The sequence below is a fragment of the Equus asinus genome, chromosome 18, assembly GCF_041296235.1.
Source record: "Equus asinus isolate D_3611 breed Donkey chromosome 18, EquAss-T2T_v2, whole genome shotgun sequence".
Classification (NCBI taxonomy): Eukaryota; Metazoa; Chordata; class Mammalia; order Perissodactyla; family Equidae; genus Equus; species Equus asinus.
The window spans coordinates 29,889,637-29,902,206 of record NC_091807.1 but is presented as its reverse complement, the minus strand read 5'-3'; the positions used below and the strand labels follow the sequence as shown (position 1 = coordinate 29,902,206).

Genomic DNA, 12,570 nt, shown 5'->3' with positions numbered 1-12,570 from the left:
GGGATCTGTAAGTAGGCTGAGGAGCTGAGACCTACTAAAGCTGTAAAAAACAAAATCTGATCTCAGCTACTGCTTTTATTCAGGTTTTCTTCCTGGCTTCCAACAGTGGAGACTTGACTGATTTCCATCTTATCAGCTCTGTCCACTTGTACCTTCTTTAGTTAATAAGCAACATTGAAAGTAAGCAATTGAACGACAGAAAAGAAGTGAAGGACCTGATTCCCGTACTTGATCATCAGGGTTTTAGTTTCTGACACATTTTACTATATGTAAAATATGCCTTTTAAAAAAAGTACAGTCAGTTCTGCTATAATGCTTGTTCTGAGAATGGGAATTTGTTCCAACATGGATGCTATATTAGGGAACATTTTTAGTGTAACGCTAATTCTACATTAGTTTATGCATGATTTCACCAGCAGTAACGCTATGTAAATGCAGAAAACTGCACCCAGCAGAACTGAGATGGGTAGAAATATACAAAACACACATACACACATGTGCACATCTCAAACATCACTTTCCCTCAGTTCACCAGCTGTGTTATGAGCCATACCCATCCACATCTGATGTTGCAACTTTCTGTCCAATATCAGAGAACCCTTCTTCCATCATTCACAATTACTCCTGATGCCCATTTCTACAAGCAAACTTCAGTTCTTTTTCAAGATGAAGCGCCATATTTTAAGGAGTATTCATCCATTTCTTAACCATTTAACACATGTAAAACTCTGCTACTGTCTTAATTAGGTTCCTGTCTTTTGGCCTGTCACTGCCAAAGTTTTTGAGTGTTGGGCCCTAACTCCATTTTCCCCATAAGCCCTGTGGCTGTGGGAATTTGAACCATTTTGTATAGCATGGTGGTTTTTTTGGGAATGCATGTGTTTGATGGTGTTATAACTGAATTGATTGTACTTTTCAACTGGTGAGTCCCAGAAAGAATACTGTAAGGTATATATTAGGGCAGTGTCTTTCATTTGTTCAATCCAGCCTGTAAGGTTTTCAGACTTATATTCTCCCTCACATGTATGTGCACATGCTCACACATACACATATACACGTACAGGAACAGCGTGAAAAGCAGGTGTAGAACCTTCTGTTGTGAAACTCGGGACATCGCTGAGTCACTGTAGGATTTTTCTAGAGACAGAGGGTTTGTGTCAGTTATCATTTATTCTTAATCTTTGGTATCCTACAGCCATCTGAAAAAATAAAGTCATCAAATTGACTTAAAAGGAAAAAGTGAGTCCATCTCAGAATGTTTTGTCATAACACTTTAGATGTTAACTGTAACTTTCTGTTGTACTAATGATCCTTTGTTTTCTTCTTGATGCTATCCATAGTTTCTGAACAGACGTTACAGTCAGGTACAGTATAGAAAATCAATCTATAAATAAAAGCAACTTTTCCTCTATTTTTCTAAAGTTAATATTGTAAATAAATGAAGCCATAAGTAAATGGAAACTTTCTCTGTTTTGCCCTCAGGTTCTAATAGGATAAATTGATAGCTTGTTTTAATCTAAGAGACGTATTTAAGTTTGAGAAAACTAAGTACTTCATTTAGTCAGAAATATGTGGTGCTCTCCGTCTTCATGTAGCAAATGCTTAATTCCAATTAAATATAGGTCATCTAGTTTTAATTTTACTTTATATTTCATTGAACAAACATTATTAGTGTTATACCGTACTCTTAATAGGCTAGTGGAAAAAACCCAGATGTGACTATTTTTATTTTGGATTAATTTTAGAGTACTATCTGTGATATTTATGACGACTCAGCAGTGTTTCTCACACATAATATTTGAAAAGGCATTGACTCATTTCCTTATATTGTGGATGAAATATTTCCTGTAACTGTAAGACCTGCACTAAAATACTATCTGAAATCTTTTAAAAAGCATTAAATTGCTAACAAAATTAGAAAAGTTGTGTATAAGACTAAAGGTCATTATTTTTCTTCCCTTTCCTATTCATAGGAATCTCATGCTTTCATTCTCTGAATAAGATTTATGATCTTGTCTTTAAACATGAATCTATGCCAAAAGGAACAAAAGTTAAACTCTTGCCAGAAATTTAGCCAAAAAAGACAAATTTTCTTCCTTTCACTTAAGATTTGGTATCACTTAAGATTTGTTTTGCTTAGTTATTGTTCTGAATGTTTTGAGAAACTATTGGTTATTTTTTTTGAGAAGGATGGAGGAAGAGAGCACTTGGATATATTTTTGAGTTTTACAAAGAAACTCCATTTTCTGAAGTGATAGGCTATTTAGGGATGGATATCTGTTTGAACATCGACTCATTTCTTTCTGCACATTAAGATGCCAACCAATTAAGAATAAACTAGGAATTTTTTTTAACTTTTTATTCCATTTATAGACTGAGTTTATTAGTTCACACAACATGGCAACATGTTTTTGTTCACACAATTCGTTGTTTGTCTTGCTGAATATTTTAAGCTGTTAAATCATTATAGAACTTGTGTTTTGATATAGAAAGAATTTCAGAAGCAGTTTTCCTTGTAGTAACATTGGCAATGACTTCACTTATAAAGACCATGATAAACCACAGTAATAGAGAATGATGCTTTATCCAGGTACAGCCAGTTTTCAATTAACCATACCGGCAGGCCAGAATGTATAATCTGCTTTCATTATCACGAACACCTCTGTACAAGGAATTAAATCAAATAGCAGAGGGCTAGAAATCTGCATGTCTGCTCTGGGAACAATGTGGATATACTTATCAACTAAATCAGCAGTTCTTTCAGGGGATTCACAGATCAAAACTATTTTCATAGTAATTCTAAGATGTTATTTGCCTTTTTCACTCTCATTCTCTCACAAGACTGCTGTATATCTTGGTATCATAAAATAAATATCGTAATAAAATAAGATCATGTTGTAAAAGGTGAGAATCATTTTTATTTCCTTTTCCTCTTACCAGTTAACTGCCAACTAAGTGTACATTGTTTGGTTTTTAGATTAAGGTCCTGTTAAAGTTCTATCTACTTTACGTGCTGGGAATTTAATTTTACCAAAATAAAATGTGGTTTAGAAGGAAGAAAATAGGTAGTAGTTAAAAAATATGCAGGAAAGAGATTGAAGATTTAGAATGTATTGAGCACTCATTCATTTAACGATTATTTATTGAGCACTTACTATGTACCAGGCACTCTTCTAGTCACTAGGGATGGTGCAGTTAACAAAATAAACCAACATTTCTGCCCTCATGGAGCATCCGTTCTTGTGAGGGGAGACAGATAGTTACAGGATAAATAAATAAAATACATAGTTTATAAGTGGTGATAAATGCTATAGAGAAAAATAAAGGAAGGGGAGGGGATATTGAAGGTTAGGGACAGAATGCAGTTTTAAATAAGGTGGTCAGGGAAAGCCTCGCTGTAAAGTAAAGACTGGAAGGAGGTGAGGGAAGAGTGTTACAGGTAGTGGAAACAGTCAGTACAAAGGCCCTGTGGTGGAAACAGGCCTGGCATCTTTTTGAAACAGCAGGGAGTCCAGTGGCTGAGCAGTGAGTGAACAGGGAAGGGGCAGCAGATGAGGGCAGAAAGGCAAGGCAAGTTGTTTAGGGCCTTGTAGACCACTGTTAAAGGCTTTGGCTTCTGCTCTGAGTGAGATGAGAAGCATTTAGAAGTGACTTCATTGTCTAACATCTCATTATTGTCTGTAATTTACGTTTTTGTCAGGAAGCCATTACTCATCAAACCACCTGCCAATAGCTAGAATTTTAAATGGAAGTGTTCTTAAATGTTTTTGTTTGGGGAGAAATAAAATTTATATTTTTACCAGCCCCGAATGAAAGTTGTATGAAAGTCAATTGCTATATTCCAGAAAATGTACAGTCTCTAATTTTGTACATTATAAAATAATACCATTACATTGAAACAGAACCATTTTTCTGCGTGTTTTATGTTGCTGCAATAATTTTGTCATAGCTCTTTTACTTTGGTTATTGTATTTAATGTGGTTGATTTTATTTTAATTGTGTTGCTTAATTGCATTGTGCTGGGCTTTGTGTTCAAGGCTGATCTCTTTTTGTGCCTGTGCATGTGTCTTATGTTTGTGCTTAGGATGATGATAGTACTTTCCAGGCATCATTTCTCAGCTGTGAAAATAAGTTTTTATAAGTGGTTTAATGCGGCTAAAATTCTGTTGTATTTTGTTTTTGATTAGCATCTTCTAAAGTACTAAAGAGCATGTGTGAGAATTTCTACAAGTATTCCAAGCCCAAGAAAATTCGAGTGTGTGTTGGAACCTGGAATGTGAACGGTGGGAAGCAGTTTCGCAGTATAGCTTTTAAGAATCAGACACTCACTGACTGGCTTCTTGATGCACCCAAGTTAGCTGGCATCCTGGAGTTTCAAGGTTGGCTGTTTATAATATGGAACTTATTAATCCTGACTGATTTATTAATGTAGAAAACAAATGGAGCGCTTCACAATATGCATTACTTTATAAAAGAAACTTATATTTATAAAGTTGAAAGGCCAACATTTTTATAGATGAAATTTATTAAAATCTTACCTCTTTTTTATTCCTAGACTTTTATTTTCTATTTTGTAAGAAAACACAACGGTAAAATAAAAAATGTTGTTCTTTGATATTTGAGTCTCAGGAAATAGGATCCATGCATAAATAGATATCTTTAAAAGGTAACCACACGTGTAAGAAAGACTAGTTCTGTTTTTATTCTTTGAAACTGACACAAAACAAGCTTATTTTATAATTGATGATTTTTCAAACCTAGTATGTCCCATTTTTCAAATCTAGTCCTCTATTTAGTTACTAAGATAAGAAATATTCAGAGTGGCTCATGAGCAGTCTTACAATTTTTGTGACATTCGTTGGCACTTTATAACTTAACAGTACTGATTTATCCTTGTAAAAACTTGGTTTTCATTCAGTTTGGGTACTCTGCCACCAAGCTCTTAATAGCCAGAACCAAACGTTAAGCTGAGGATGCTTTTATTAAGATTTTTATTAGAATCATGAATCTGAGACCTTCTTTTTTTAAGTCAACTTTAATTCCTTTTTAAAATGGTACACATTTAACAAGTATTATATGTGAAAGTGATGTTCATATGAAATAATGTGAGATACATATTTCGCTTTTTTAATTATCTTTAATCAGTCATGTCTTAAACCCTGGGATTGTCCCCAAACTTATTTTAAAATGCCCCTTTCCGCTTATGTTGAACCTGATTGAGGCTGCAGTTCTAGTAGTAGCAATAATAATAATAACAGCTAACACTACACTTCTGAGTACTTTACTTCTGTTCGTTTAAGCCTTGCAACAGACCTACTACACAGGCACTATTACTATTCCAGTTTCACAGATGAGGAGACTGAGAGACAGTAAGGGAAGTAACCTGCCAAGTAGCGGCAAGCAGTTAGCAGTGGCAGGGCTGGGATTTGAACTCAGGCAGTTTGGTTTGAGTCATTGTGCCACACTGCATTTTATGTCTCAACTTGGGCAAGTTGCTTACACTCTCAAAAGCCTCAGTTTTTTTCTGTCTGTAAATAAAAGGCAAAAATAATCTGTCTCACATAAGATGTTTATGTGGTAAATGAGAGGATGCATGTATAAGTCTTGCACATAATAGCAGTCGATAAATATTTTTATTTTTTTATTTCTTAGTATTAGTTCGTAGTGTTTCTAGGCTCTAGCTATTTATCCTCATTTCTGAATACTTGGGCCACCCAAAGTACCCCTGGGCTGCTTGTCTCAAGCAGCTTCTGTTCTCTTTTAGTCCTTGTCAGCCATGAGAGAGCTGATGGCTGGAACAGAGACGTATGTCTTAACCCCTGAATCTCTTCCAGTTCTCCTGGATTTCTTCTACCCAGGAAATAGCAAAAGGATCGAGCCTGAGGTTTTCAAATTTGAATGTGAAAAATCCCCCCTAACTGTTATCTCTAATTTGAGATGCTTTCTCAACCACTTTATTGTTTGTGCCTTTTCTGAAGAATTCCTTTACCTCTCCAATTTTGGTTCACCTTAGCCTTTAAGAAGTGGCTTGTTTCTCTGCTGTCCACAGTACAGACTTTAGCAAGAGTTCTGAGAAGTGATTTCTGGAAGGACTTAAGGGTCTTCAAGAATAACAGTCTTAAAGAAGCAGAGTTAAGACACCTGAATAGAAAGCAAAGTAAATTAAAGTGAATTACTGTAAAGTACTTTTGTCCCGCTCATGGGTTTTTGCCTTTAATTTGAATTTGGTTAAACTTAAAACACAAAAATGGACTTTTATGAAATCTAGTGTTGATCTTAGTTGTATTGTGAGGGAGTTGCCATTTGACTAAAGCTATATTTCAAAAGTCTTTCTTGGATGCTTAATTGTAGATAAAAGAAGTAAGCCAACTGATATATTTGCAATTGGTTTTGAAGAAATGGTAGAGTTGAATGCCGGAAACATTGTGAATGCAAGGTAAGCCAGCAGGGTGACACATGGGAAAATTTCTAGGTGAGGGACACGGAGGGCAGATAACTAAATAGATGGTACAGGAGAGATTGAGATAATGCATTTAATGGTGTTTTTAAACTGTAAGATAGCAGATCTCAGACTTTTTGGTTTCAAGATTTTCTACACTCTTGGAAATATTGAAAATCTTAACTTTTATTTATGTGGGTTCTATCTCTTGATATTTACCACATTAGAAATTAAAAATGAAACTTTAAAAACATTTAATTCATTTAAAAATAACAATAACAAGAGGCTGGCCCGGTGGCGCAGCAGTTAAGTTCATGCACTGTGCTTCAGCAGCCTGGAGTTCGCCGGTTTGGATCCCTGGCGTGGACCTAGCATTGCTTATCAGGCCATGCTGTGGCAGGCATCTCACATATGAAATAGAGGAAGATGGGTGCAGATGTTAGCTCAGAGCCAGTCTTCCTCAAAAAATAAGTAAATAAATAACAATAACAAGCCCATTATGTGTTAATATAAATAGCACATTTTTTTTCTGAAAAGTAACTATTTTCCAAAGCAAAAATTTACTGAGAAGGATGACATTGTTTTGTAGTTTTGCACATCTCTTTAATATCTGGCTTAAGACAACTGGATTCTCACATCTACTGCGTCAGTGTGTTGCAATATGTTTTGGTTGAAGTATATAAGGAAAATCACATAAATATGTAGTTGGAAATGGAAATATTTTAATAGCTTTTTCAGGTCATTACTTCTCTGATGCTATACCAAAACTCAACAGATAGTAGTTTGTTAAAGGTTAGTTGCAATGTGGAATCTGAAACCATAGCAATGAACTTGTGCTCTATTATACTAAAATTCTTTGGTCTGTCTTTTACCCTTGCATGATTTTGAAACATGTACTGGTCTTTTGGAAAATATTAATTCACTAAGTTATGTAGATCTTCCAAATTTTGACACATTTCATTATATAATATCAGAACATCATATTGGTTAATATCATCACTGATCTTATCAGATTCTTCAAGTATTTGGAAGCTGTCCAGATAACAGTAGCAGATACAGGTTTTCCAGAATTCTCATTTTTGCTTGAAAACTCAAATTTTATCATTGGAAATAAGTACTATTGGTTGTTTCCTTTGACAAGATAGGCTCAGTTGAAAAAAATGTTTGCCAAATAACCTAAATTTGAATAACTGTAGTCTGTCATTAGTTCTTTCAAGTAAAAATTGTATTCCATGAAAAAAGTGGCAGTTCGGCTCTCAACTCAAACCATCAAATGCTTCTCCTTGAAACAACCATTCTGTGTGCATTCAGTATGCAGCAGAAGGGCTTTGTCTGTATTTCCATTCATCACACAGGATATTCAAAAGATGTGACCCAAGGACTGAGCTTTGTTAAAATTAATAATGTTTGCTTCTTCGTCAAGGATATTCTTAGGTGAAGTGGCTTTTTTTCACGGCAAGTACATGGCAGCGAAGGTGATAATGAATACTAGTACAGTTTGGCGCCTGGATTCATGCTGAGGCATCAACACTTTTACTCACTGTTTCTGCACCATCAGTGCAAATGTCAGTCAACACAGTGAAAAAGGCAAACTATCTTTATATTACTATAAAGATAGTTTTGACCTCATGGGTTTTGGGGACCCTCAGGGATGTTCCCAGACCGCACTATGAGAACTGCTGCTCTGAAGCCTTCTTACAAATACCATATTTGTATTTGAGTGAAATGTAAAGCTTAAGTGTTTTATTTTAAGAAAATATGCTTGCTTTTAAAGTTGAGCAGTTGCCTGCCTATCCTTTGTGACATTTTTAAAGATTTTCAGAATAAAATTGTGGACTGAAATCGTATGGTATAGTCATCAATCTTGCAAATGACAATTTTTTTCTTAGTCAAAGTGAATAACAATTCATACAGGGAAGTAGAAAAGAAACCCAACTTTATTCATTTTGCTGTTTGAATATCTCTTCAGATATTAAAGTAGAACATACTCTTAGGTTTCCTAGTACCAAACAAATTGGTCAGTTGTTTGTCTAAATAAAGTTTAATCAAATTATTCTTTAATAGAGTGATGATTATTCATTTATTTAACCAATATCTATTGAGCACCTACCCAAGCTGCTAAAGATACATCAGTGAATGAAACAGACAAAATCCCTACCTGCATGGACCTTCTATTCTAGTGGAAGAGACAGACGATAAACAGTAGCTATAATACATAAATCATATAGCATGTTAGAACATGGTAAGTGCAATGGAAGATAGAGAGATAGAGGTAAAGGGATCAGGCATGTGGAGGTGGGAAGGTGAGCGCAGTTTTGAATGGAAAGATCAGGGTAGGGTTCATTGAGAAGTGTATTGAAGAAAGAGATGAAAGCTGCCATTCTCTTTTCAGAATCCAAGTTGTAGTGGTGGGGTCATGGTAATTGGGAATCCATGTTCTGAATTTGTGTTTTGGAGGCAGTGTCACATAGTGTTGCAGATTAGGTTGGACGTGAGGTCACATTCTGGCTTACCACTTATCATTTGTGTGACCTGGAACAATGAGAAAAACTTTTTTGCTTGCCATTGGAGGTTCCTGGGTACAACCTTGTTAATCTGAAAGTTTATAAAGAGAAAGACTTAAGCATTTATCCTGCCTTCTTTTTCTATGAACTGTGTTTTGTAGTAATGGAGTAGTTAAGAGAACAGTTCTTTATAGAAGAATTCCAACTTATTACAAATGCCTATGGAATGCTGAAATTACAAAATCAACATTTTGCAACCCCTAATGAAGTATTGGATTTTGTCAATGAAAAACAGATGCTAAAACTTTAGAAGGATTAATGGGGGAACTTTTTATTATAAAGAGTTGATTAGATTGTCTTGGTCTGAATAGCTGAGCAGGTGTCACATCACGAATTGTGTACTTTTGCTGTGATGCAAGGGTGGCATCACCTATGAGTTTATTTTTGCCAAAAGAAAGAAAGAAAATTGAATGTGGTTTCTTTTTTTTTTAAAGATCGGCGCCTGAGCTAACAACTGTTGCCAATCTTTTTTTTTTTTTCTCCTTCTTTATCTCCCCAAACCCCCCCGTACATAGCTGTATATCTTAGTTGCAGGTCCTTCTAGTTGTGGGATGTGGAACCCAACCTCAACATGGCCTGACAAGCGGTGCCATGTCCGCGCCCAGGATCTGAACCCTGGGCCGCTGCAGCGGAGTGCGCGAACTTAACCACTTGGCCACGGAGCCAGCCCCTGAATGTGTTTTTTAATCAGGCTTCCACGTTAATTAGTTTAAAGTGAATAAGAGAGAGGAACTAGTTAGGATACCATGAAGACACATCAGCCAAATTCAGACTGTTGAACATTTTACAGACAAATGGTCCAGCTTCTTAAAAAATAAATAGCATAGGGGCTGGCCCCGTGGCTGAGTGGTTAAGTTCGCGTACTCCGCTTCGGCGGCCCAGGGTTTCGCTGGTTCAGATCCTGGGCGCGGACATGGCACCACTTGTCAGGCCACACTGAGGCAGCATCCCATATGCCACAGCTAGAAGGACCCACAACTAAAATATACAACTATGTACTGGGAGGATTTGGGGGGGAAAAAGGCGTTAAAAAGGGAGTGAGGTGGGAGGATTGAGATACTATTAAAGATTAAGAGAGATTCGAGAGACATAACAATCAAATGCAATTTGTGGGCCTTATTTGGACCCTATTTTAAAGAAACCAACCATAAGAAGACATTTTTTAGATAATCAGGGAAATTTAAATATGAACTGAGTATTACAAGATGTTAAGGAATTGTTAATATTTAAATGTGATAATGGCACTGTGATTATGTAAAAATAAAAATGTTCTGTTGTATTAGAGATGCATACTAAAGTATGGATGCGTGAAATGGCATGTGTCTTAGATTTAGTTAAAAATATTCCAGGTTTATAAGAAGAAAAATGAAGGGGAATGGAAGAAAGAATATTGGCAAATTGTTGATAATTGTTGAAGCTGGTTAATGGGTATATGGTGATTTATTTTATAATTATCTCTTTTTTGTGTATGTTTAAAATTTTCCATAATAATTTTTTAAGATATTAATTATAATCCAGAAAAGTAAGAAAATGGGGGAAAGTGTATCTGGAAGCATGTGCTTCTCTGTTACCCTAATAAATACTTAAGGAAAGAGTAAAGTGTACAAACTTGAGATGACTCACATGGTGAGCACTCATTTAATAAGTAAGCTGGTATTTTCTTTGTAAGGGAGTAATAGATTAGACTTGGAAGTGCAATGTTCTTACGGCTAAGTTTTGAGTTTTCCTTTTTAAAGGAAGCGAAAAACAGTCTCCGTGAAGATTTCACTTTTGATGTGGATTTCATGACTGTCATTAGTCTTATTAAATTTGGGTATATAAAGATATAATTGACAATTGTCTTATAAAATAGGCTGTATTGTCCATATCTTTTTAAAGATTTCCTTTTTAACGTTTTCTGGTAGCACAACGAATCAGAAGCTCTGGGCTGTGGAGCTTCAGAAGACTATCTCCAGAGACAACAAGTATGTGCTGCTGGCTTCTGAGCAGTTGGTGGGCGTCTGTCTGTTTGTTTTTATCAGACCACAACATGCTCCTTTCATCAGGTCAGTAAACAGCACTCCCCTAAGGCTGCTTCCTATCATCAGATAACAAGAAAAAGGCCCAGAATGTTTGTTGCTTCAGAGAAACACTTATTCATGGTTCTTGTTTTTAAATGTGTTTTTGATTACAGCGTGACTAACTTTCACTGTACTATTTCACAGGCTTGCCCTCAAAGTGCCACAGGATGTGTAGTTTTATTATTATGTAATATGCATTCCTGATTTCTTATGCACATGGAACTGTTGAGATTTCAGATGTTTGATTTAGAATTCTTTCTTTTAAAGGGATGTTGCAGTTGATACTGTGAAGACAGGAATGGGAGGTGCAACTGGAAATAAGGGAGCAGTTGCAATACGGATGCTATTCCATACAACAAGCCTTTGCTTCGTCTGTAGCCACTTTGCTGCAGGGCAATCACAAGTCAAAGAAAGAAATGAAGATTTTGTAGAAATAGCACGAAAATTGAGTTTTCCAATGGTAAGCTCTTGCCTCTTGTTCTTAGAGATGAACATATTTTAATATTTGAAACATATTTTAATTTACCCCCAATTCTATATCAGTTTTTGAAAATTTAAGATAGTTCTTAGAAACATCAACAGTATTTACCTAAAATAGATATTTCGTGTGTTATTACTGTTGGGTTAAATAAATAAGGCATGGCCGGGGGTGGCAAGCATATCTGACATAAAGAAAAAGTTGTAAAACATTTTCAAAATTGATTGTTTTGAACTTAAAATTCCATCTCCTTTCTTCCAGGGAAGGATGCTATTTTCACATGACTATGTGTTTTGGTGTGGTGATTTCAACTATCGAATCGATCTCCCTAATGAAGAAGTTAAAGAGCTTATAAGACAGCAAAACTGGGATTCTCTTATAGCAGGAGACCAACTTATCAATCAGAAAAATGCTGGACAGGTATATATATACTTAAGAAGATATTTGCATTGAGAAGAATAGGATCTTTGGTAATGAAACAAGCTTTTCTTAATCATAGTGTTGCTTTTTTTTTTAATCTCTTGGAGTTTCTTTATACTTAATAAATATATAGTTTAACAGACATAAGATTACTTTTTCTTTAAAAAAAGGAGAAGGAGAACACATAATAATTCCCAGGAGGAAAAATATATTATGTCTCTGTAAGATTCACTCTCAAGTAAAAGAATATGTATTTTTGTTTTTTTCAGTAATAGTAAATTTAGAATCTTAATCTTCAAGGCTACTCTTTTTCTACTTCAAGATCCTATGGTAATTTGCTTTTTTTTCTCTTTTCTTCTCATGTCATCTGCCTTTTTGAAACTAATTCTTAAAATTTATGACCACAAAATTTTGGAAGAATTTGCTTAAAAACAATTTTCTTAAAATAGAGGTGATCACGGCCACTTGGTCTGGTGCCTTTGTGATCATCAGACTTAAATTCTAACACTTTGGGCACCACTTAACCTTTTTAGGCCCAGGTCCTCATTTGAGAATAAGACGTCAGACTGTATGATTTCCAAAATCCCTTACAGTTCTTGCTGTCTGTTA

At 35.4% G+C, this 12,570-nt stretch overlaps 1 protein-coding gene across 37 annotated transcripts in view; it reads left to right on the top strand.

Annotated features, from left to right (window-relative positions):
* The window catches only part of SYNJ1 (synaptojanin 1), an 87,757-nt gene that overhangs the window by 45,607 nt on the left and 29,580 nt on the right, over window positions 1-12,570 (top strand). For 25 of the 37 annotated variants that reach the window (XM_014827588.3, XM_014827586.3, XM_070488786.1 and 22 more), the window contains 6 exons: window positions 1,341-1,364; window positions 4,188-4,379; window positions 6,352-6,436; window positions 10,908-11,048; window positions 11,331-11,523; window positions 11,803-11,961. In XM_014827588.3, coding sequence (XP_014683074.3) covers window positions 1,341-1,364; window positions 4,188-4,379; window positions 6,352-6,436; window positions 10,908-11,048; window positions 11,331-11,523; window positions 11,803-11,961 — 794 coding nt within the window. The remainder of the gene's footprint in view (window positions 1-1,340; window positions 1,365-4,187; window positions 4,380-6,351; window positions 6,437-10,907; window positions 11,049-11,330; window positions 11,524-11,802; window positions 11,962-12,570) is intronic. The other 12 variants (XM_070488777.1, XM_070488776.1, XM_070488772.1 and 9 more) reach the window with 1 other exon arrangement.